This window comes from Populus nigra, chromosome 17, assembly GCF_951802175.1.
Source record: "Populus nigra chromosome 17, ddPopNigr1.1, whole genome shotgun sequence".
Taxonomy (NCBI): Eukaryota; Viridiplantae; Streptophyta; class Magnoliopsida; order Malpighiales; family Salicaceae; genus Populus; species Populus nigra.
Genome location: NC_084868.1, coordinates 10,511,187 through 10,534,518, shown reverse-complemented (window position 1 = coordinate 10,534,518; position 23,332 = coordinate 10,511,187). Strand labels below are relative to the sequence as shown.

The 23,332-nt window shown below is 34.7% G+C and overlaps 2 protein-coding genes across 4 annotated transcripts; one reads left to right on the top strand and one right to left on the bottom strand.

The window, feature by feature from the left end:
* Nucleotides 1-1,630: 1,630 nt before the first annotated feature.
* On the bottom strand, nt 1,631-5,885 carry LOC133677522 (leucine-rich repeat receptor-like tyrosine-protein kinase PXC3). The gene is made up of 2 exons (XM_062099602.1): nt 2,795-5,885; nt 1,631-2,356 (listed from the first exon to the last, which is right to left on the bottom strand). The coding sequence occupies exons 1-2, from the start codon at nt 5,133-5,135 to the stop codon at nt 2,031-2,033; spliced, it is 2,667 nt and encodes an 888-aa protein (XP_061955586.1). The 5' UTR covers nt 5,136-5,885; the 3' UTR covers nt 1,631-2,030.
* Nucleotides 5,886-18,487: 12,602 nt separating this feature from the next.
* Nucleotides 18,488-23,011, top strand: LOC133676855 (uncharacterized). 3 transcript variants are annotated; one of them, XM_062098633.1, is made up of 9 exons: nt 18,488-18,664; nt 19,271-19,489; nt 19,595-19,644; nt 19,731-19,800; nt 19,921-20,026; nt 20,240-20,306; nt 20,657-20,732; nt 21,987-22,285; nt 22,722-23,011. In XM_062098633.1, exons 2-9 carry the CDS (start codon nt 19,330-19,332, stop codon nt 22,803-22,805), a joined length of 912 nt encoding a protein of 303 aa, XP_061954617.1. In that variant the 5' UTR covers nt 18,488-18,664; nt 19,271-19,329; the 3' UTR covers nt 22,806-23,011. The 3 variants fall into 3 exon arrangements, with proteins under 3 accessions (XP_061954617.1, XP_061954618.1, XP_061954616.1); XM_062098632.1 differs by having other exon boundaries at nt 18,490-18,649; XM_062098634.1 differs by lacking the exon at nt 20,657-20,732 and having other exon boundaries at nt 18,489-18,649; nt 20,240-20,313.
* The last annotated feature ends 321 nt before the right edge of the window (nt 23,012-23,332 follow it).

Sequence of the window (23,332 nt, the reverse complement as noted above, 5' to 3'; positions counted from 1 at the left end):
TCAACTACGCGTTAAGTTTAAGTACACATGAGTCTAGCAAGTTGTGAGACCCATTACTCTTAGGTTTGGAATAATTTCAGGTCCAAATGCATATGGAATTGATAATCTTTGTAAGCCTTATTGGCTCAGGATGATTTGTTTGTTTATTCTTTTATCTTTTAATATAAAATTTTAAAAATTAAGAATGATCATTTACCTACATTTCTAGATGTATAAAAATCTTTTAAAAACCTATCATATTTTCATTAACATTAATATTGTATAAGAGATATTTATTCCTTATTAATGTTGTGTAAATGATATTTATTTTTTATTAATGCTATATTGAGAAAATAATGTTTCAGCATCTCCATTCAAGCAAATGGTTTTTATTTTTTCATATTCTCTAAGTATTTGTACTTTTATTTTCAGAGCATTTATCATACACAAATAAAAAAACACTTTTATTTTTAGAATTTAAAGTTCATCCTCTCATTAATTATAATTTTTTTATCAAAAATTATTAACTTTATTATTAGAAGATCCATAAATTCCATAAAAAAAACTATTTTGCAAGTGTTAAATCTTCTATTATCAATCATCAGCTTCGTAAACTTTGAAGAAGGGAATATTAACATAAACATGTGATTATTTTTTATCTAAACACTTAAAAACGTTCATTCTTGATCATATTAGATTTTGAAACATCATCAAAGTGATTTTTTTCTTATTGTTTCTGGATTATTTTTTCTTTTACATATTAGATTGATTTAACTGCTATTTAAACAATTTTATAATAATTTTAAGATCATTAACTTTCAAAATTATTCAATTCAGAGTTTTATCGAAGTGTCATCTATATTTTTGGTTTCTGCTGTGAGTGTTTTTCTAGTCGCATTGAAGCTAGTTCCTTGCCGAAATTGGCTTGAGGCTGCACGTGTGTTCCCTGCTTTCTTCAAGCTTTTATTTTCTTGCTAGCTGTTCGTGGTTTTCTTTGGTACTTTCTCGAAGCCATTGCATTAATAAATTATTGAGCACATGGTTGTTTTGGATGCTTGATGATTTAATAAGAAGTATGTTCTCAGGCATTGTAACATAATATTTGTTTATCTCTGCTTCAGTGGCAACAGAGTCACTGAAAACAATTTTTGTAAATAAGGTTATGTGTGTATGAAATCCAAGCTCTTTCTCCTCTCTTACTGTTTTGTTGTGGAAATAAACTATCTTAGATGTTTTCTTCGTAAAGATTTTTTGCTCTTGAATGGCTCAGTGTTCATACATTTATGCTAGGGAGCCAAGAAACACATCCATTCAATATTCACATTAGCACAATCTAACTTATGCCTGCGAGCTGAACAGGATCTGAAAGAATGTTCAGGTTGGATTTATCTTCTTGAACTTGTGAAAAGGAAGCCTGCACAAGTAAAACGTCTACCAATTAGTCCTTAGCACGAACATTTTCAACAACAAAGTCCTTACAGCTTCCTCCCTTGACAAAATTAATAAAAATACATTCCAGTGATGTTTCATCCTAACATGAAGCTATGGTTTCGCATACAAGTCTAAATGTTATTTTAGTATGACTTGTCTCCAGAAAAAAGGAAGGGATGTGGAGAGTGGGAACTCAAGTAGCGTGTACATATTCTTGACGTATTTGGAAACCTGCAACTCTGCTGGAATTTCATTAGAAAAACTGTAGTTCACATATATTTCCAACATCTCAGGACCAGAACTTCAATGTTACAATTGTAGGCTTAATATGCAACAAAAACTCAAGAGTGGTCTTTTTAATGAAGCAACCTCATTCATACACCCTTCAACTGTTTTTTCTTTCCTTACTCATATTGTTTACAAGTTGCCATTATTGGAACTGAATTTGGTAAAAAGCAAATGGACAGAATCCAAGCTCGGACTAAAATAATCCAAATCTGAGTCTTTCTCCTCCAGGCAGGCATATCAGAAACGAATCATAATTTCAGAAACAAGCTTCTTGTGTTGTGGACAGCCCATTAACCAGTCTTGCTGAATAGGTAGCGCAGAATGGAGTTCCATCACCCTTGCTTTATTTCTTGAAGCATTTCAACTACCTTCTTCATTTTTGGCCGCTTTGCTGGTGTGCTGTCGGTGCAGAGTAATGCTACCTTAAGAGCTGCCAGCATCTCTCTCCTCCAACCAAAGGAAACGGTGCTGAGTCTTGCATCAAGAATCTGCTCAGGAGTCTCTCCCCTAGCTGGAGCACCATGAACCCACTTCACCAAATCTACCCCTTCACCAAAGTCCTCGTCAACTGGTATCCGAGTTGTTAGGATTTCAAGCAGTACGACCCCATAGCTATAAACATTTCCTGGAGCGGTAACTTGCATTGTGTATGCATACTCTACATAACAAAGAAAAAGTAGAATGACAGTGAGAAACAAAGGGATGTTTAAATCTTGTTCTCTGAGCTCATACACTTTAAGTGTTAAAGCACAGATCGGTTGACAAAGCTGTTAAACACGTATGAAAATAAATGCTTGGTACTTTTGCAGCAATAATTTCATAGGTTGGTTGAGAAGCAGTTCATCATACTGCAAATAACCTGCATACGTTGGCCATAAATTTGTCTACAATAAGCCACCATCTCTTGTATGTCATAATTTTTCACTATGAATTCTTATTTGCATGCTACTGGTTGCCAGACTGCCACTGTTTTATTTCTGACAAGAGAATTTACATTCATCGAGAAGAAAATAAAGAAAAGAAAAATAAAAATACTGAAACCAATTACATTGATGAAGCTACGAAGTCTAGAATTATTCAGTTTAAACATGCATACCTGGGGGAATATAACCAAAAGACCCTGCAACTGCACTGATGCTTGCGGTGCCTCTGGATGGATCCAAGAGCTTTGATATCTCCACTTCCCCAACCAAGGGCCTAAAGTCAGCATCTAAAAGAACATTACAGGAAGAAATGTCAAGGTGGATTATGGCCACGTGATGAAGAAAAGCCAATCCTTCTGCCACTCCTATGGCAATGGATAACCTTGTAGGCCAATCAGGTTCGTACTCGGATTTCTTGCTTGATTCATGAAGAAGCTGAGCTAATGTCCCATTGGGTAAGTAATTATGAAGCAAAAGAACGATGTCTTCGTAAATTACAAACCCAACTGGTCGCACTAGATTATCATGACAGAGCTTGCTCAGTCTTTCAAGCTCCCTTATCATCTTGTTCTGGTGATGAATAATGGTTCTGTCCATGGATTTTAGTCTCCTCGCCATCAATACCATCCCAGAAGGCATAACTGCCTTGTATACCGCGCTGAAAGTCCCACTGCTGATCTTATTTGAATCTTTCAAAGTTGCTTTAACAACAGCATCAAGATCTATTGCTTGCCTGAGATTTTCAACAAAGACATTTCCGGCTATTATTGCTGGTTGGTCATTGATTTTGTCATCATCAATTCCTGCAGTTTTGGCTGCCTTTTCCTGACTCTCCCTCAGCATAAACAGCAGAACAACTATAGTTACTGAGACAAATACCGCCAAACCAGAACCAATAACAGCTAGTATAATCCTGTAAGAGACCTTATGATGGTAATTCTTCCGACCAGAAGGATAAGAATTTCCACATGACAAACTCAATGGCTCACCACAGAGACCTTTGTTCCCAACAAAGCTTGAATTTAGACTCTTTTGAAACGGTACAAAGGTGGGCACAGGGCCACTGAACAGATTGTTTGAGAAATTAACCTCTAGCAAACTTAACATTCCCTTGAATGAAGGTGGGATGGTGCCCGAAAGTTGATTGTTGGAGACATCCAGTGAAACCAGCTTGTCGAGCTTCCCTAATTCAGGGGGCAGTGCTCCATGGAGATGGTTGAAGCTCAAATTCAAGGCTATCTGTAAATTCCTGATGTGACCAATCTCCGGAGGGATACTTCCAGTCAAGTAGTTGCTACCCATTTGCAACTCGAGAAGCTTCATGCAATTTCCAATCTCGTGAGGTATCTCACCTTTGATTGAATTCTGACCCAGAAGCAAGAACTGCAATCTTGACATGTTGCAAATATCATTAGGGACAGTGCCATTGAATCTATTATTGCTAAGGTCAAGCTTGTTAAGACTCTTCCACCCAAGAATTGATTTCGGGATATCTCCATACAAACTATTGCCTGAAAGAATCAATTCCTGCAGATTTACAAGCAGTCCAAGTTCAGGAGGAATAACTCCAGTAAATCCATTTGAGGCCAAATTTAGGAGGGTAAGATTAGAGCACCGAGCAAACTCAGACACAATCTCACCAGATATGTGGTTATTGGCCACTTCGAAATATGTGAGGCTGCTAACATTCCCAATTGCCTTAGGGATGACTCCTACGAGATCATTGTTCCCGATTCGGATATTAGAAAGGCCTCTGCAGTTGCCAACTGATTCAGGAAGTTCACCGTTGAACCGATTCATAGTAAGAATCAAGACTTCCAACTTCCCCATAGCGAAAATGCTCTTTGGTATTGGCCCTTCGAGCATGTTCGAATGAAGGTTCAACACCCTCAACTCAGAAACTGAACCTAGATTATCAGGAATCTCACCACCTAATTCATTCTCATAGGCGGTAAAAACCCTCAAGTTTGTCAAATTACCCACCCAAGATGGTATAGAACCATTCAGCTTATTACTAGAAATTTGAAAATCCTCCAACTTTTCTAGACCCTGAAACTCATCAGGTATCCATCCTACAAGCATGTTGTTAGAAAGGTTCAATGACTTGAGGTTTCTAAGACTACCCAACTCCATAGGAATCACACCTTCAAACTTATTCAAAGACAAATCAAGAAATTCAAGCTGAGACAAATTCCCAAAAGCTGAAGGAATTTCACCATGAAAATTATTGCTAGAAAGATCAAGCTGCTTCAATGCTTTGAGCTCGGAGACTAGAGTCGCATTACCTCTAAGGCCAAGCCTTGAAAGATCAAGCCCTTCAACCATTGAATGATTCAAGCCACAGTTAATGCCAGCCCAGTTGCAGTAATTTGTGTTGTTGGCACCCCACCCAGGGACTCCAAGCTCTCTTTTAATGGCTAACAGTATAGCTTGTTCATCCAACTGAGCAGTCACTAACTGGGACTTTGATAAAAACCCAACAAGAAAAAGACACACGAAGCATAAAAATGTCATTATTGAGTTGGTCTTTTATTCCTGGGCTAACACTTGTTCATGCAAGAATTCAAGATTTCGTCACCCCCGACTCAAGAACATTACCATGTCCTAAAACCCCACTTCTCATCAATAATAAAGTTTTGATCTTTTGATCAAAGAATCAGACTTCACAGCAAGAACACTTCAATGGGGACTTAGAGATTAAAACTTAAAGGAGTTTCATCAAGAAAAAGGCCAAGAATTGCAAACCCAAAACACAATTTAAAAATTCAAGAAAGCCCCATTTGAGATTTCTTTGGAATCAAAGCACTGCAAAGTGTGAAGTGGTCAAAGAAATGTGATTTAGAAACAAAAAGACCCACATCAAAGGAAGAGGAAAGAAAAAGAGAGAACAAGCAAGAGAAGCACAACAAATGAGGAGTGCACTATAAAACATGAGCTGTAAATGCACTCATATTTATCAATACATATCAAAGAACCAAACAACAAGAAAATGGCTCTCAAGGCCTGTGTGAGTGAAAGGCAAGTGTGAAGTTGAGGAGAAAGAAAAAAAAAGTACACAGTAGTACTATGTTCCTTGCCTTAGTCTTTCTTAGTTCTCTTCTTAGTACAGTAACAGTTGGGTTACAGACAGAGAAGAAAGAGAGAGATTTAAGGGTCTGAAAAGAGTGGAGGAATTCTGTTCTTCTCTTCACTCACGTAAGGCTTTTTCACGAGAAATGAGCGGTGAATTGAGAATGAAAGCTGCAAAAAAAATTGAAAAATCTCTCTTTTTTATCCCTCTTTCTGTAAGTTGTCTGGGACTGGGTTTTGATACTTTCTAGGACAGTACTTTCAAGTAGCCCCCACAGTTTTGGCCCTCTTTCAATTAATTAATGCCCAATGTTGGTGATTTTTTTTAAAAAAAAAAAACTAATCTTTATGCAGTAACATACGAGCTGAATGGAATTACATACTTGCATTTTAATCAGAAGTCCATTTGTACAAGAACTGGTTCAGGAATTGAACAATTGACCTGCGTCAATTAAAAAAACAAAACTTAGTTTGAAAAATCAAGGTAACAACGTTTTAAAAATGCAAAATCCAGTTTGGACGAGGATTAATTGGATTTTTTTAACACCAAGCTTGGATTAGGGTACGAGCTAGTCAATTCTCAAGTCTATCAGCCAATCCAAACCAATTTTAATAACAATATTTATAACCCCAAATTTGGTAGAAAGAAATAATTTTTATAAACTTATTGATTAATTTTGGTATTACAAAGGGAAGGAAAAGGAAAATTATTTTTTTTAGTTTTTTTATAAAATATATTTTTGAGTTATAAATGAGATTTTATTTAAAAAGAAAAACAATCCACGACAAAAATATTTTTTTTAATTTTAATATGACATTATTTTAATTTAAATAATGAATATGAGAATATTTTAATGAAAAACCACTGTGTGTAATCTAATTTACCTTTTTATATATATATAAGTAGAAACCCCAATGGTAAAATGGTAATTTTCGTTAAGAAAAAACAAGAGAGACAGAGAGAAAGAGAATGTTATTTCATGTCAAGAATCACGTTCAAACCTCATTATCTCTCTCTCTCCATTTTCGGAAGGATTTGACCTTAGGAGAGAAAAGGAAAATATAAAGCTTTTTTTCAAACTCGTCCCAATTCCCAAACTCAAATTGTAGAAGAAAATATAAAATAAATTTTCATAAATTATGATAAAGAGAAAAAAAAACATATGCATTGAAATTCTGATTTTAATATTATTAATACTATTAAAAAAATATTGATGGGATAAATATAAAAAAATTAGAAAAAAATCATGAATAATAACTAACAAGAAAGTCACACTTGTAGATCTAAGATGTTGGGTGGCTCTGTTTTTTTTTTTTTCATAACAAGTGTGATCATTTCCAATAATTGTTGGTGAGTTTTATTAGTTTTGTTAAATTTATTTTATCTAGATTTTTGTAATAATATATAAAAATATTAGGATGGCCTGCAATCAAAAAAAAAAAAGAAAAAAAGAAAAAGGAAATAATACTGGTGCTGTGCTAGCTATCGATCTTGTATTTGACTAATTTCATTGACTTTATGGGCAAAGATCATGATGCAGATGCTCTGCCCCATTTCCTTGCCATTTGGCACTATTTTTTTCTTTTTTTTCTTTTTTTTTTTGCCTTGTTGCCATTTTCTTTAACAAGGGTAGGTTCTTTTTTGAAACATAATACCACGTTCTTTTTTTTTAAAAAAAAAGAGCAAGAAACCACGCCTATAAATTTAATTAATTAATTAATTAATGTACAGAAAGGTTTCTAAATTGTTAGTTATTTAATGACAAACCAATTTTATGCACTATAAAGAAAAGTTTTTCAATGCAATACAGGATTGTTTGAGACAGAGATAAAAATATTGTTTTTTAAAATAATTTTTATTTGAAAAAATAAAATAATATTTTTTAAAAATTTATTTTTGACATTAACACATCAAAACAATCCTAAAATATAAAAAAATTATTTAAAACAAAAATAAATTTAAAATTTAAAGAAAAGTGATTACACCGCTTCTCCAAACACACGCTATGTTAAAACAAATTAAAATAGAACAAAAAAGTTTGGTCAAATTGATAATTTTAAACATTGCTAGGAATAGAAAAAGAAAACACAATATTTTGAAGGGAGGGAGGGAGGGAGAGAGAACTATGTCTTAAAATCATGCATGGTGCTCCTTTATTTTGCACATTTGGTTAAATCTAGTCATCTAATTAAAGTTGGCTCCAATCAACCCCTTTATTTATAATTAAAGACAACTCTAGATCCACGCTCAATTATCTTGGTTTTGATTTGACCATTTAGTTAGAAGCAAAGTCGGATCAAGGGATGCAATTACTTTTATTTAAACAAGAAAGCTTAATTTGATAAAATATAAAAAAGAGAGGTACCAAGCATGATTTTAGCCAAGGTAATATGGTTTTTTTTTATATAGATGTTAAAGTGGACTCGAGGCTGGTCTAGCTCAAGACCTGAGTTATAATTGGATATGAATTTTCTTTTAAAATAAATTAAAATAATCTTGACAAGTAAATTGAATTGCAATTGACCCGTCTAGTTAATTCGAAGAAACTAAATCAATTCTAAATTAATATTTTTAAACTTAGATTAGATAATGGGTTAATTTTAGGTTAATTTATCGATTTTATACAAGTTTAATAAGTTAAATAAGAGTGGTTTTTCCAACTCATCTCGTTGGAATAAAACAAGGGAGGAAAATTGATTAATGATTAAACATTTTAGCAAGTCAATCATGAAATGGTATATTTTGAACTAGCCATCAAATTACTAAATTTCAATGGGCTCTAACTAGGCCCCCCCTTGTCCCTAGAAATGCATGGAGGAAAGCACTGTGCCTCCAAGAATCCCAGCTTCCAAGCACATATCGGGAAAGGCAATCTCTTGAAGGGAGGGAAGAAGTGGGAAATTAACCATATTATTATGATCTGACCAGACAATGCGATACGATACGTCTTAAAGACAATAGCAGCATGACAGGGCCATACAAGAGGAGACGTGACAGGCCCATTAGGATTGCGACAAGTGGGAGCTCCTCCTCTAATGTGATGTGGGGAGATGGTTCACATCAATTTCCAGGGCCCCGTCGGCCGTCACCCTATTATTTTTATGCATGCCTTGCTTTTGAAAACTTTCCCTTTGAAAAGTACACTTTGTCCTCTAATTGTTTCCTCTTGGTTATCATTATGTGCATCAAATAATATAATCATGAAAGAAAGTATTATTTAAATTGTTGATGATAGTCTTACTATAACATTAATGAAGAAAAATGATTTGTAATGAGTGTTGCATATGCTCACCTCCACCTTTCATTTTTTTAAAAGTAATGGAGGCACCAACCTTAAACTTTCTCGAAAAGAATTTTATTATAAAGAATTAGACCTTGTTTATTTTTATTTTAAAAAAAATTAATTTAATTTTTATTTTTTCTTCAAATTAATATTTTTTTCATGTTTTTTATATTATTTTGATATACTGGTGTAAAAATATTATTTTAATATATTTTTTTAGTAAAAAATACTTAAAAAAAACAATATATTTTTTAAATTATTTTGATATACATATGAATAGTTTAGTTTTTATTAACTAAAAAGATGGACTTGATTTCAATATAATAAAAATTAATCTTTGTATATGAAATTAAAGAAAAGATAGAAAATGATTGACGTGGTTAAATCATTTATGTGTTTCGAAACCCATTTCTGTTTACATAATTCTTTTTCTCAAGTAGGATAATAATTATTGATATGGTACTTTAGTCGAACAAAAATATAAAAATAATTTAAAATAAGCATAATCGTTGTGTATAAATAATGATAAATATTTATCGATCGATCAAGTACTTAAGGGAATTCATCATTCCTCTTTTTCTCTGCTGGTCTCTCCCTAATTGATTGTGCTTGCATCTCAGTATCTACGACTCTCTTTTTTAGTATAAACGGTTTTATTATTATGGCATTAAGCTTATATTTTATTACAAGTTTGAGTTCAAATACAATTTGCTCGGTCGTGGCAAAGTATGAGCAACATATCTAGTGTTTCTCCGCATCTCGAACTCCTCCTTCCCCTACCAAAACAATTTTTAAAAATAAAAAACGAAATGAATTATTTCATATGGTGCATGGGACCTTGTTAATGGATAATATATAGCTGTGGCATCTCACAGACAAGTAGGGACAACGTACCATGGTATAAACACACACACACACACACACATATATATATATATAGTATGGTGGAAACGAGATAACAAAAATTAAAAATATTTACTTTTACATAGACTTTGCTTAAAAAGAGCAAAGACAACATCATAGATGCCATGGTGCCTTTTGCTCAAGACCGTGGTCAAGACATAGAACACATCGACGAGTATATATTCCTTTTCAATGACAAACCAAGACCTCAAGTTCTAAAAAATATATCCAAAAGAATAAAAAATTGCATCAAACACCCTCTTACTTTCTATACAATCAAACTTGATAAAAATCTAAGCAAGGAACGTTGAATTGAGGCAGGAGTTTTGCGGGAATCAGGGATTTGGATAGACACGTAAGAAGGACAACTATGTTTCCATGCGATGCGGCATTCTTCACCACAATTGAGGGGTCAAATGCTTTTCTGTCGCATTTATTGCCCTTTGAGAGCAATATTTCTCAAGTCCCAATATTCTCTAATTTGACTCTAATTCTGGCGGGAAGTCTGCAGAAATTCTGCAAGAAAGTTCCACGTATGGTTCAACGAAAATTCGTGTCAGAATTTCTTTCACGATTGGTATGGGAGTGATCAGTAATAAGTATGTGTGTATATATGTCGTTTTTATGGTTCGAAGCCCTAGAAATGATTTCAAATGTTTCCTCTGCCTCTTTGATTTTTTAATTTTAATTTTTAAAAAAAATGTTCGAATTTGAGATAAATTGAACTATGACTCATTAATTTTTTTCTAGACAGATCCTTACTTTTACATCTGGATATTGAAATAAAAGTTCTGAATCTAATCCAAATAATTTGTAATAAAAATTTATTAAAGAAAAAAATAATATTGAGTCTAACAAGCCAGGTTAGCCTGTCCGGTCCATTTAGTTAGGGGTTTCAGAAAAGCGTTTTAAAAATTAAAATCAACCAGAGTTTAGATTTGTTTTTTCATAAATTTTAAAGGTAAAAAAAATATCTAATATAAACTTCTCCCATCAAAGTGTATATTTTACAAGGCTTATAACATACTATCTATGTTTGATATCCTTTTTATTTCAGTTTTTTTTAATTTTATATTTTCATAAAAAATCAAAATCAATTGGTATTAAATTATAATTAAATTTCTGAAAAAATAAAAAAATCAAATTAAAAATATATAAAACTTTACATAACCCATCCACAATAATGTATTAATAAAGGGAAGAGTAGAGATTTTTATAGTGAAAAACTCACGTATACTAGAGTAATACTTAATTAAATTAGCAAGCTAGGCATGCGTAATTTATGTTTGCATAGAAAAAAAGGGCAACTTTAAATATCAAGCAGAGTCGGACACAGTACCTTGAAATCCTAATCCCTATGACCCAGAAAAAAAAAAAAAATTTCCAATCCCTATAGCTTATTGCATGCTTGGACTCCATCGGAAGGTCCAATGGCATGTCTTATTTTTTGATGCTTTGATTAACCACTCTCAAACTTGATTAGGCAAAGATGCCATCTAAGGTCATAGGAAAATCCTTAGGATTCATGATAGCATCATTAGTGGTATCCCAGCATTGATTATAGAGAATGCCGGTTTGTAAAGCGAAACCCTAAACCCAACTTTTGCTATTTCTATGAAAGGAGGGCTACACTTCTAGAGCTATAATTACCGACAACAATGATTTCGCCACAGAAAGAAAAAGAAAATGTCCTGAAGACAAATCGATTCTGCAGTCAAATATTCCGGTTTGATATTAGTTTTTTTTTTAAAAAAAATTCCTTTTGAAAGAAAGAAAGAAAGAAATCCATGGATACTACGGCGCTGTGTTATGATTTTGGACGAAAAAGACACTGCACAGAACAAAAAACATGTTTGTGAGATATGATGATAAAGATTTCGCAGATATCAATGAGCTGAAAAGGATGTATTTTCTTCAAAAGACAAATAGCATTTCAAGTCTATACAGTTCTTTTCAAAAGCGAGATGTCATCTCCCCTGTAGACGATGCCTGTATGTCTTGATTAGAGTAAAAACTGCCCTACAATATTGATCCCAGTCTCAGCTTTTTACCACTTACTATTTTATCTCTATATCAATGTAAGTCGAGCCTAAGAACTTCAGCCGTGTGAATTTTCATGCCCAGATCATAGAAATTCCCAGCATGCAAAAATCGATACTGCAAAATGGATGTAAATCTTCATGCGTGATACCCTCATAGCGATGGATATATGGGACCTCCATGATTTTCCAGAAGAACCAGGGGTCCTTCATAGATGTACTGTGATTGAAACAAGAAAATCCCAGCTGGGTTGTAGTAAGAATAAAGAAAAACAGACACAATCCTACCCTCCCAATCCGTACCTTTTTCACTTTCTGCAGACATGACTCCACTGTCCATCTTCCACCAAAAGCATGTGCATGGGTGATGGTGTGGGGGAGCCACTTTTGGTGATTGTCATCCTTACGGCCACAAGAAAAGGACTAAAAAAGCAAATGGGATTTCATTGGAGAACCTGTACTGATTGAGATCGGGCACTCTCTTTACTAGACATGCATCATGACCCTTGTGCCATGGATTGTCTCACCTGCTAGGGCATCATTGGTCCCCTCTCCCCTCCCTCTTTCTCTAGGGATTTTTCATTTTTTGTCAGAGTTATTTTCCTTTTCCATTACCACTGGAACCTTAGTGACATCACACCACATCAGAGTGCGGGACGGTGATGGTCCATGGACCATGCTAACTGGCCCATGGTGTGCTTTCTTGTGGGTGGACACTCGACCTACATGGGCTATGCAAATATCAAATCTGTGCAAGGATGAACTCAGATTTCTCAACGAGGCGAGGCAGGGTCGCCATCGTTGGATAAAACTCAAAATTAATTTCTAAACGCATCAACTCAAAAGAAATGTGGGACATTGGCAAGCTGAAATTTGACATTTCACTTTTTGCTACGCTATGTGTAAAAGGTCTACTTAGTTGTAACGGCTAAGAATTTGTGCATAAATCCACAACACAAATAAATAAACTAAATATGAAGTATATTTTGGAAGAAAATTGTACTACTTTATCCAATAAGCGAACACTTGGATAAAGTCTTTTTTTTCTCTTTTAATCAAAGATTAATCAAGCATTCGTAAGCATTACAAGCAGAATCACATAATAAAAGCCTTACTTGGTCCAATAAGAAATACAAAAAAATCCCTCCCAAAAATACATCCAAAAAAAGAAAAAACACAGAGAAAACATCTTAATCGCATTTACGTTTCACAATGGTTATCCTAAACACAGCAGCTAAGCCACAACGTGGATTAAATCTATGCTTGCATGTGATCATTGGGTAATACATTAGCCAACATACTTGCAAGTAAGATTTTATGGTTATTAGTTTCAGGATTTGTAAGATTAATTGAATTACATGTAAAGTTAAGCTAACTTGAATATTCATAATAATAATAACAATAATAATAAAAGATTTCAAGTAAATTTTAAAAATTAAAAAAAAAATCAAGTGCTGTTAATCTAGAAGGCCAAGGTTGCAATCTAGTTTAAAAGGTAAAAGTCCAGGTAGACCTATTTCTCTCTCTTTTTTTTAATGGATAGATTCATCAACTATTTATCTTTTTTATTTTTTTTTAAAATTAATTCAGACTACATGTTGTCTATTATAATTTTTTTTTAAAACTTCTGATGATCAAAGAAGCGGGTTTCAAATATTATAACCCAAAAACATTCTCCAAACTTCAATAAATCTTTTTCAAAATCGAAACGCCTGAATTTAATCTAAAATCCAAAAATCCAACCCAACTAAAAATAACTTTAAGGGCCTGCTTCCACTCTTTTTGACAAGTTCAAAGGAATGAGTAATTGGGAATTCCAACATACAACTCTGGAAGCACTGTACAAAAAAGATTCAAGGTATGTTTGTAATTAAGCTTTCAATCACTGTAATCTAATATTTATCCTCTTTTGCTCAAACTAGAATTGCACTAACGTGACATTAATAATTCTTATGATAGTGCTAATGCTAGGTACCTTTAGACAATTACTGCAGAATCGTTGAAGCCTTAGTTATCAAGATTAATTGGGCTTAATTTTCCTTTTTTTTACCAAGTTGGTAATGCAGCTGGCTATCATGGCTGCTGATGTTGAGTTAAGCCTAGGGTGCAGTGTTATGAATTTCATACTCCAATATAGTAATGATTGCTGTGTGTTTGCAAGGAGTAAGGCGGCTAAAAAGTCACGTGTGCAGCATAATGGTCGCGACATGCGTTCCCATAATTTGCTAGATCACAGGAATGTGAGGGCAAATTACTGAGGCCACAGACTAATCTCAGCTGGGCGCTCTCAAAGGGTCCTAGCATTGCCAAAGAAATGGCTTCACCGTGAAATGGATAATGAAACAGAAATGTTCAATGGACGAGTGAATCGAAGATGGGCCATGGCGACGGCTAGTTCATCACGGGCAGATGAAGAAAAGATCAGCATAAGACCAATAGAGGAGTAAGTAAGTGAATGATGGTGGTAGTCTGGTAGATGTGATAAGGATTGTCCATCCTAATTATTTTTTAGAATTAGATGGATGAGAACAACTGCGTAGATGAGAATACTAATTATTTTTCGTATCAGCACGCCTAAACAACAAAAACACATAAAAAAAATAAAATTTCAACAACAAAAAAATTAAAGTTTTTGAAAGCACATGGCCAGCCGCGTTTCCCAAACGCTTACAAGAACCAGCTGCTGCAGCTAGTGTAACCATGGAGATTCGGTGTATAAGACAGCAGAAGTAAAACCTGGAAATAATATACTAACCAGTGAGGTTCCGAAGATGATGGTACTGGGCATAGAGTATAACCATCAGCACGTTGTTGCTGTTGTTTTTTTGTCAGATTCATCGCTATTTGCTCCATTGTTGAAAATAATTTTTTAAGTTTTTAAAAATAGAGAGAACGTTCTTTTTGACAGTAGAGAGAATGCTTAGGTCAATGACAATAATTCACATGTAACAAATAAATTATCGATACGTTAAAGCCTAATAATAGATATATATAGAAGGTTCTAGTTTCTTAATGCACTCAAATTTGCTTCCCTTTTTTTTTGGATGACAAATAATGAGGTTCGGTTAAGGTAGAAGTCCTGCTATCATTACAACTAGCTGCTGTTCAAATCTAGAGATGAATCAAGCTTCATAACTTTAATTCTTTCGAAAAAAATCTCTTATCCTTCTCTTCTACTATTGGAACTAACCCACATTTCGTGAATCCTTGCTATAGCATCATCCCTAAAAGCACTATCTGGAAGGGAATTGCGTAGATCGTCATTCAACTCCTGATGATTATTAAATTGAATATCATTATTGGGCTCCACAAGATGATCATTGCCCTCCATATTATCTATAGGCAGCGTGGTCGGCGGCATGGAAGAGATGGGTCCATTCAATCCTGCGCCATGCATAGTCAGGGGCATGGAAGAGATGGGTCCATTCAATTCTGCGCCATGCATAGTCAGGGGCATGGAAGATCCATTCAATTCTGCGCCATGCATAGTGATCAGGGGCATGGAAGATCCATTCAATCCTGCGCCATGCATAGTCAGGGGCGTGGAAGAGTTGGGTCCATTCAATCGTGCGCCATGCATCATGGAATAGTTGGGTCCATTCAATCGTGAGCCATGCATCATGGAATAGTTGGGTCCATTCAATCCTGCGCCATGCATCATGGAATAGTTGGGTCCATTCAATCCTGCGCCATGCATAGTCAGGGGAATGGAAGAGCTGGGTCCATTCAATCTTGCGTCAAGCATAGTCAGGGGCATGGAAGATCCATTCAATCCTGCGCCATGCATAGTCAGGGGCATGGAAAAGTTGGGTCCATTCAATCCTGCGCCATGCATAGTCAGGGGCATGGAAAAGTTGGGTCCATTCAATCCTGCTAAGTGCATTGTAGAGTTGGGTTCATTCAATCCTGCGGCATGCATAGTCATCAGGGGCATCAAAGAGTTTGGTCCCCTCATGAATCCCGCGCCATGCATAGTCAGGGGCATGGAAGAGCTGGGCCCATTCAATCCTGCGACATTCATTGTCAAGGGCATGGAAGAACTTGGTACTGCAAATGCTACACGTTGTGAAGATCCTCTGCCAGTCCCCTCAATTGAATTAGGCAATGTATACATTGCTGGTTCCATCATTGCCGCAATCTGATTACTGTTGTCACCATAACAACATTGATTCATGTTGGAATCATAAGGTTGGATTCCGTTAAAGTAAACCATTGTATCACTAGTAAAAGCGGCATGATTGGCTGGTTGCTGAGAATTATAATTATAAGACGTGGAAGCATCATTTCTTGAATCTGCGGGGCCATGGCTTACAGTGTTGCCATGGTTTCTTGATTTTTTACCAGTCTTCTTAGCTTCTGCCTTTTGTTTCTCTCCTTTAAGGTATATTCTACATAAAATACAATCATTCAACTGCAACAAAATAATATGTCCATCAGGGAAAAAAAAAACAAAGAATCATATTTAAAAGTAGAGAATAACTAATTCATACCCTCATGCCTTTGGTATTACTTGAAGAAACATTATTAGTTGTAGGATAGTACTCATGCATCTTCCAGTCTGTTCTATTACTACCTTTCCCTTTCCCTTCATAAAAATCTAGTGATCTTCTTTCGACCATCGTGTTGCTGTTTTCATCAAGGATTTTTGTATCTGGACTTCCAGTAGGCTTCCAAAATCCACCAGGCACTCCTCGATCAGGTCGATTCCCATTGGGATACTTTTTGGATCTAGTAGTGAAAAAATACCACGCATCTTCGCTATATAGCTTGTACTTTTCTGATCATACAAAAACCAAAAAAAAACAAAAATTCCATTAGACACATTATTCATGGATCAATGTAACATTGTTTTATACACAAACAGGCATTAACTATATATTATAATATACACAAGGAAGCAATATACTAACCAGCAAGTGTTTTTGGATGGTATTCGTAAATATTAACTTCATGAATACGGTTCTTAGGCAATGGTTCATTCCTAATCTTTTTCATCAAGTACTCCACAACCAGCTCTTGATCACGAGGGAAAAACCTGATTCCGGGTGCGAAGCCACGAAAATATGGATCAATGTAGTTCCCATCATCTACATTAACACGACCTACAAGAACCGATCAGTAGAATGTCATTATATAATTCACAAACCGATCACTATACGAGTGAAAAGCTTTCAGTTTCAAAGAAAATACAGGAATAAAACTACGCACTGCCATAATTTAATATTAATACTCACTAGAGGATCCTTGTGGTTGTCGCTGGTCAAGGCGATTAACCAAAGTAGTAGGTGAACAGGCCGTGATCATGGCATTGTTGGGCGGCGTACTAAACTGATCAGGAAACATATCAGCACTGGCATTGCTAAGGATATTTGTACTAAATTGCATGTCATTGACGTTGCTGTCACGGTCACTTGCACCCGCTTTCATCTTCTTACTGCTGTTGTAGTTAGACATACTAGACTGGCCATTATTTTGCTGCATAGCTGAAAAAAGCTTCTTTCTTTAGAGGATACAGAGAAGAATAGGTGCTTAAGAGCATACCTGTGTGCAGGGAGGGGAATATAAATATATTGCTGCTCAACCTGATTACTAATACGGAATGGACAAGGTTTTCTGTGTTCTTCAAGGCATAAAAGAGACCAAGAATTCTTTGATTACTTTTATTTTAAAATTGTAGATAAACATTAAGCTAAAATTAGCAGCCTGTACTGTGAAAACCCGAAAATACAGGAGTCCGTATGTCCGTACAATTATTCAAGTAGCCAATCAGATTAAATTGAGAGGATACTCTCTAAATAAAAATATAGGAGGTAGTATTTTAAACTGATTAAAATTCGGATGAGTTAAGGATAGGCCTGGATGTGGGCTTGGCCCACAATTTTTATTTTTATTTTTCTTAAATCGGTATTCTTCCTTGCGACACGCCATGCATGGTTTGAGCTTTGATTCGAGATTTATCTTCACTTCCGAAAGCGAGCAATCTTGAATTTGGTCCCTCAAAGAAGAAAATTTATTTTTCAATTAGGCAAACAAGGAGTTGATGTGAACGGGCCATTTGCTTCGGGCCCGAAATAGATCATCTTCTGAACTTCGGAACTGAATGAGGCCCAAGCTCTGGCTATTTGGGATTCCAGCCCAAACATAGAAATTGACTAAAATTTATTTATTTTTTATTTAAAATTAATTTCATCATTTTAATTTTCTTCCTAAAATCCAAAAGGTTTTCTTTATTTAGCATGATTTTCTTTATGGTTTAGAAGGAAATGGTAATTTCCATAAGATAATAGTAAAATAAAACAAAACAAAGGACTGCAATTTAATAAAATAAAACAAGATTTTGATTATTATACATGAAATTTGATTATTATAAAAACAATATTCACATTAAAGTTTCAAACATAATAATACTTATTTGTGTTCAATAATTATTTTTTTACTACACAAAATTCGATATTAATATTATGGAAAAGAAAACATAGCTCAAATTTTGTTAGTTATTATTATTATTATTATTTTAAAAAAACATTTATGAAGGCTCAAATTTTGGGTTGGTTTTGACATAGAAAGATCAACTAGGGGCTTCTTGGTTTATGGGCTAAAACCCCGGACGGAAAACTAAACTCTGCTAAACCTCTAGTCTCCGTTTGCCGAAGTACACAGTTCACACTGCTTTCGAGCTTTACATGTAAACTTGGTTCTCTGCTCAAGTTTCAAACTTGATAGCTAACAACAGGTAACAACAAAAGCTGTAAGCCCATGTCAAGGTTTTCACTGATTGGTCGTTTTTTCTTCTCTGTTAGTTTCATGTTTAGAAAATAGAAAGTAAATTCTGGGTTTTCATTTGTTTTCTTTTTCATTTTTGTTTGATTGGGTTTGTTGGTTTTTGGAAATGAATTGTGCAGGAAGATGAGAAAGTTGTGATTTTTTGTTCCATTTCTGTGTGTTTTTCATTCAGACTTTACACTGCTGCTTAGCTCTTTAACAATGATACTACAGCCTGTGCTAAGAACCTGAACTTAAATAAGCTTCTGTGTTTTGTTAGAAAATTTTTTTTATGGCTTTTGTATTGTTGTTCAATGTTTGTACAAATAAAAGGAATTTGGGATGTGGGTTTGTTGTGTTTGGTGTAAATTTGAGTGTATATGAGCTACTTTGGTTTGGTTTTGAATTCATAGTGGATAAAGGAGAGATCAGTCTCTTGTGTTTTGTGAAATTATCTAGCGGGTTTGAGAAGCTATTTTATATTTTAGCTTGGATGAATGCTTGAAAATATAGAAATCTTGGTTATTGGACATATGGGAGTGTTTAAAACAATGTACTTTGGTTGGATTGTTAATTTGGTTTTACATTATAGGTTGCCATCCATATTCAAGAGCTAAGGGAGCTTTTCAGAAATAAGTTGAACAGAGTAGAATGGGGGTGCCAGATGCCTCTGGGGACTTGTCATCGGAGATGGAGGTGGATGCTTTCAGACACCTCTTCCCTCTTCGCTATTTTGAGCGTCATCTCTCAGAATCTATACGCCCAGATGCAAGGCCTCTTGGAAGAGCTAGAGATACAACATTAGCCCTTGGTTGGCTTAGCATTGTTTTAGTCTTACTTTCTCTCATTTTCATGTTCCTAGCTAGATATTGCTCATGTAATCTTGATGATTGAACTGAATGTTATTAATATGTAGGGGCTGTTGCGTCTGCTCATGGGTCAGCATTGGCAAAGATTGGTTCAACTGTTAGTCTCCTCCCCCTCTTATGTGTGTCTAAATGTGCATGTTTGAGTAATCTTATTCAAAGTCATGTACTTTCTTTCTTGCGCAGACCATGTTGGCTGCCATAAAAATGGAAGTGATGACCCCTTCAACAGAGTCACCAGACGAGGGCTGCATAGGTTGTTAGCCATGCACTTTGAATTTTGTTTATCTTCTCTTTTTTTAATTTTCACGCATATGTACCTTTTTCTCTTGCTTTGATTTATAGGACGTCAATACATGAATCTTGTTTTTTTCAGCTATTGATTTCCACATGCCTCCAATTTGTTCTCCAATTGTTAGGCCTGGTAGGCCTGCTGAGGCAGCACCAGTGATATCGAAGCAATTATCTGATACCATATCAAGGCAAGTGAAGTTTTCTGCTTCTATTGACCCCCCCCAACGCCTCATTTTGCATGCAGAGATGTGTGTATCACATAAGCTTCACGTTTTAGCTTATTGTGTTGGTTAAAAAAAGCCGTTAGCCTATTGAAACCAACTTGCTCTATTTGTTTTTAGTGGATTCATAACTTGTTCATTAATATTCCTCATGCATTGTCTATCATTGACGTGTTACAGTTCTGGCATGATTAATCTAAAGGAACTGTCCTTGGTCAGTGGAAAAGCTGCCTGGATGGCTTACCTGGTTAGTGGTATTGGTTTTCACCTTCTTTCTTAATTTTTGGCTTCAAAATTAAGGTGGTCACTGCCTGTTTTTCTCTTTTCAATCTTTCAAAAGCAGAAATGCGTTTAATGTATATTGGGCATTGATCAGATTTTTTCCCTTTATATTGTTCCAAAAAGAGTTAGCGTCACTGGCTGTTTTTCTCTTTTCCATCTTTCGAAAGAAGAAATGCATTTAATGTATATTGGGCATTGATCAGATTTTCTTCCTTTATATTGTTCCAAAAAGAGTTAGATTTGGCATACTTTGACAACTATGATATATTTTTTTTTCCTGTTGAATGAAAAATTAATGTGTCGTATCTCCTGAAGGACATCTATTGTTTGGATGCTGATGGTGCTCTTTTTGATGCTGCACTACTTTCAGCTGTTGCCGCGTTCTCTCATTGTAAGACTGCATCTTTTTCATGTTCACATAACTTGTGGCCAGTTAAAATGAAACAAGGCATAGACTAACAAGAATACTTGCCAAAAGCCCATATACCTCATTCCACAACATGTTTCCCGCTATTCATTTACTGTGAAATCACTTTCCATGGACACTGGAAGATTGAATTTGATTCATTTTGCATTAGCTATTGAAATTCTATCATATGTGTAGATTTTTTTATATCTATTCCAGTGGTTTGTTTTTTTTTCATTAATTCAAATTAAATGATAGGTGTATTGGATTTGCTATGATACAAAAGTCTTTTTTTGATTGGAAAAAAAATGTAAATGTATTCTTATATTAGAAAAATGTATAAAAATGAATATTTACATTTTTTAAATTATTTTCAATTTTAAATATAAGAATAGATAGCATAAGAGACAAGAGATAATCTATAAATTTTGACTTTATTTAACTTTATCTATTTTTTTATCAATGTTTTTTATTTGAGAATCTTTTCTATTCTTATCCGATCCGATCCGTTTTTTTTTTTTATGTTCAAAATTAATTAGAAATTTTTCTATTTCATTTCTTGTTAGTTTAATGTTTAGATATGTGTTTGGTTCTCCAGCGGGTGAACGCTCCTGTATTCTTCAAAACTCAACCACTCAAAAGAGTTGAGGATTTATTAAAACCCAGTTTAGATATGCAAGAACAGGTTCCAAAAGTTCTTTGTTTTCTTTCTATAGAAATTTACTGAAGTAGCTCTGGTTTCTATAAGTCCAAATAATTATGTCAAGGAAAGCCAGTTTCTTGTGAATATCATACGGGCCTAAAAATGCCGTTCATGAAGATCATGGTTCTTTGATGATTTGAAATAATCTGATCTGGTTTGTTGATTTAAAATCATTTGATTTGAGAATTCTGTATAGCATTATATTCCAGATAATTTCCATGGTATCAATGGCTTCCCATATATTTGGTACACAATAAGCCTTCATCACTTTGCTAGCCTAACAAATGACAGAAAATGTGCGGTGACACCCAGTTTTACCTTTTTTCTAGTTATACAGCTATTAATTATTCCCAGGGCAAAGTAGCAATGGTAATTTGTTGCCTTTTCTCCTTATGAGTTCAGTCCAAGCTCGAACACTTTCTATAATGTTAGTTTGTTTCACTGGATGTGATTTTTGTACAAATTAAACTCTGCTTAACATTCATATTTGTATCTGTAGCTGTCTTTATTTATTATGGAAAATTAATATGTTGCAGTGCAAATCCCCATAGTTTCCTTAAATGATGATGGAAAAATAGTACTTGTATCGGAGGAAGATGAGGGAGCAAAATTGGAGAAGGAGCCTGTCAACAAGGAAAAGAGGAAGCTCACACTGAGCAGCATTCCATTTTCATTAACATGCATACTTCATAAAAATTACATCTTGGCAGACCCCACTGCAGAGGAAGAGTCCATCATGGAAACTCTTGTAACTGTGGTTTTGGATTCATCTGCCAGACTTGTATCTTTTTACAAGCCAGGTGGATCAGTTTTTGCCTATACATCAGCTGTCCAGGTTAGTTTGTGCTTTTGATAATATAGATCGATGGCTCCCAAAATATAATTTGATGGTGAAGCATCCACTTAAGTTGTCACTAAGATAGGAAGTAGAACAGTCTGTTCTTTAGAAACTTCAAATGCCCAGATCATTTTAGGAATTCTAATCCTTAACACAAGTGATGTTTAATGAGGTAGATCTGTTTGGCTGGGTTTTCTTGTTCCAAATGTGTTAAAGACAGTACACAATAGCAGATAGCTAGGAAGTGATATATTCGAGCCTTTCAAATAAAACCATGGAACTTTCTATTAACGTATAGGATACATTTCTAGCCATTTGGTTAGAACTCCTAATATGGTTTGCATCATCACTTGTTTCTTGGTTAGGCACTAAGTGAATAGTGAGATGTTTATTAGTTTGATGCTTACAAAGAAGTGGCTTGCTGAGGTTGCAGGATTGCGTTGCATTGACAAGGCAGAGAGTCAAGGAACTTCAAGAGATTTTAGATGAGGCCATTTCTGGTATGGAGATCGACTAAGTTTCATTTGATAGGGAGTAATTCTACAGTTTAAAATACAATGTTCATTCTATCTTCTTCCTACTGTGTAACGAGTGATTCTGAAAGAGATTTTTCGAGGTAAAAGTTATTAGCGAATTGTTACTCGTCAATGAAGAGCTGTAGATGACATTTTCTTCCATCTTTATTACAAATTACAAAAAATACTAAAAGGACTCAACGAGCTATTTACTTTGTCTTGTATTGTGAGGTGAAAAACAGTAGATTCAAACAATGTATTGGTCATTTTGTCTTTAATTGCACTTAACAATTGCTTTGGAAGTGGGAGTAAAATCATCTTTTATAAGGGATCCAAATGTTATTTGTAAATTCATCGGAGGTAATTTAGTTATTTGATTTTTAAAATTTATAGTAAAAATATTTTGTTGCCTTTAAAAACATTATAAAACTTTAATCGGCTTGTCGAGTCAACGAGAGCTTGAATTACTCAGAACTTGAACCTGGTAAACCAGAACATAAATCAAATACAAAATAAAAGAAAGAAAAAC

Excerpts from the sequence above, each read along its gene's own strand:
- LOC133677522 (XM_062099602.1), bottom strand. The coding sequence starts at position 5,135 with ATGACATTTTTATGCTTCGTGTGTCTTTTTCTTGTTGGGTTTTTATCA. Across the intron at positions 2,357-2,794 it reads TTTTGGTTATATTCCCCCAG|AGTATGCATACACAATGCAA; the intron begins GTATGCATGTTT and ends TTTGTTATGTAG.
- LOC133676855 (XM_062098633.1), top strand. The coding sequence starts at position 19,330 with ATGGGGGTGCCAGATGCCTCTGGGGACTTGTCATCGGAGATGGAGGTG. Across the intron at positions 19,645-19,730 it reads TGGCAAAGATTGGTTCAACT|ACCATGTTGGCTGCCATAAA; the intron begins GTTAGTCTCCTC and ends TTTCTTGCGCAG. Across the intron at positions 20,733-21,986 it reads TGTTGCCGCGTTCTCTCATT|TGCAAATCCCCATAGTTTCC; the intron begins GTAAGACTGCAT and ends AATATGTTGCAG.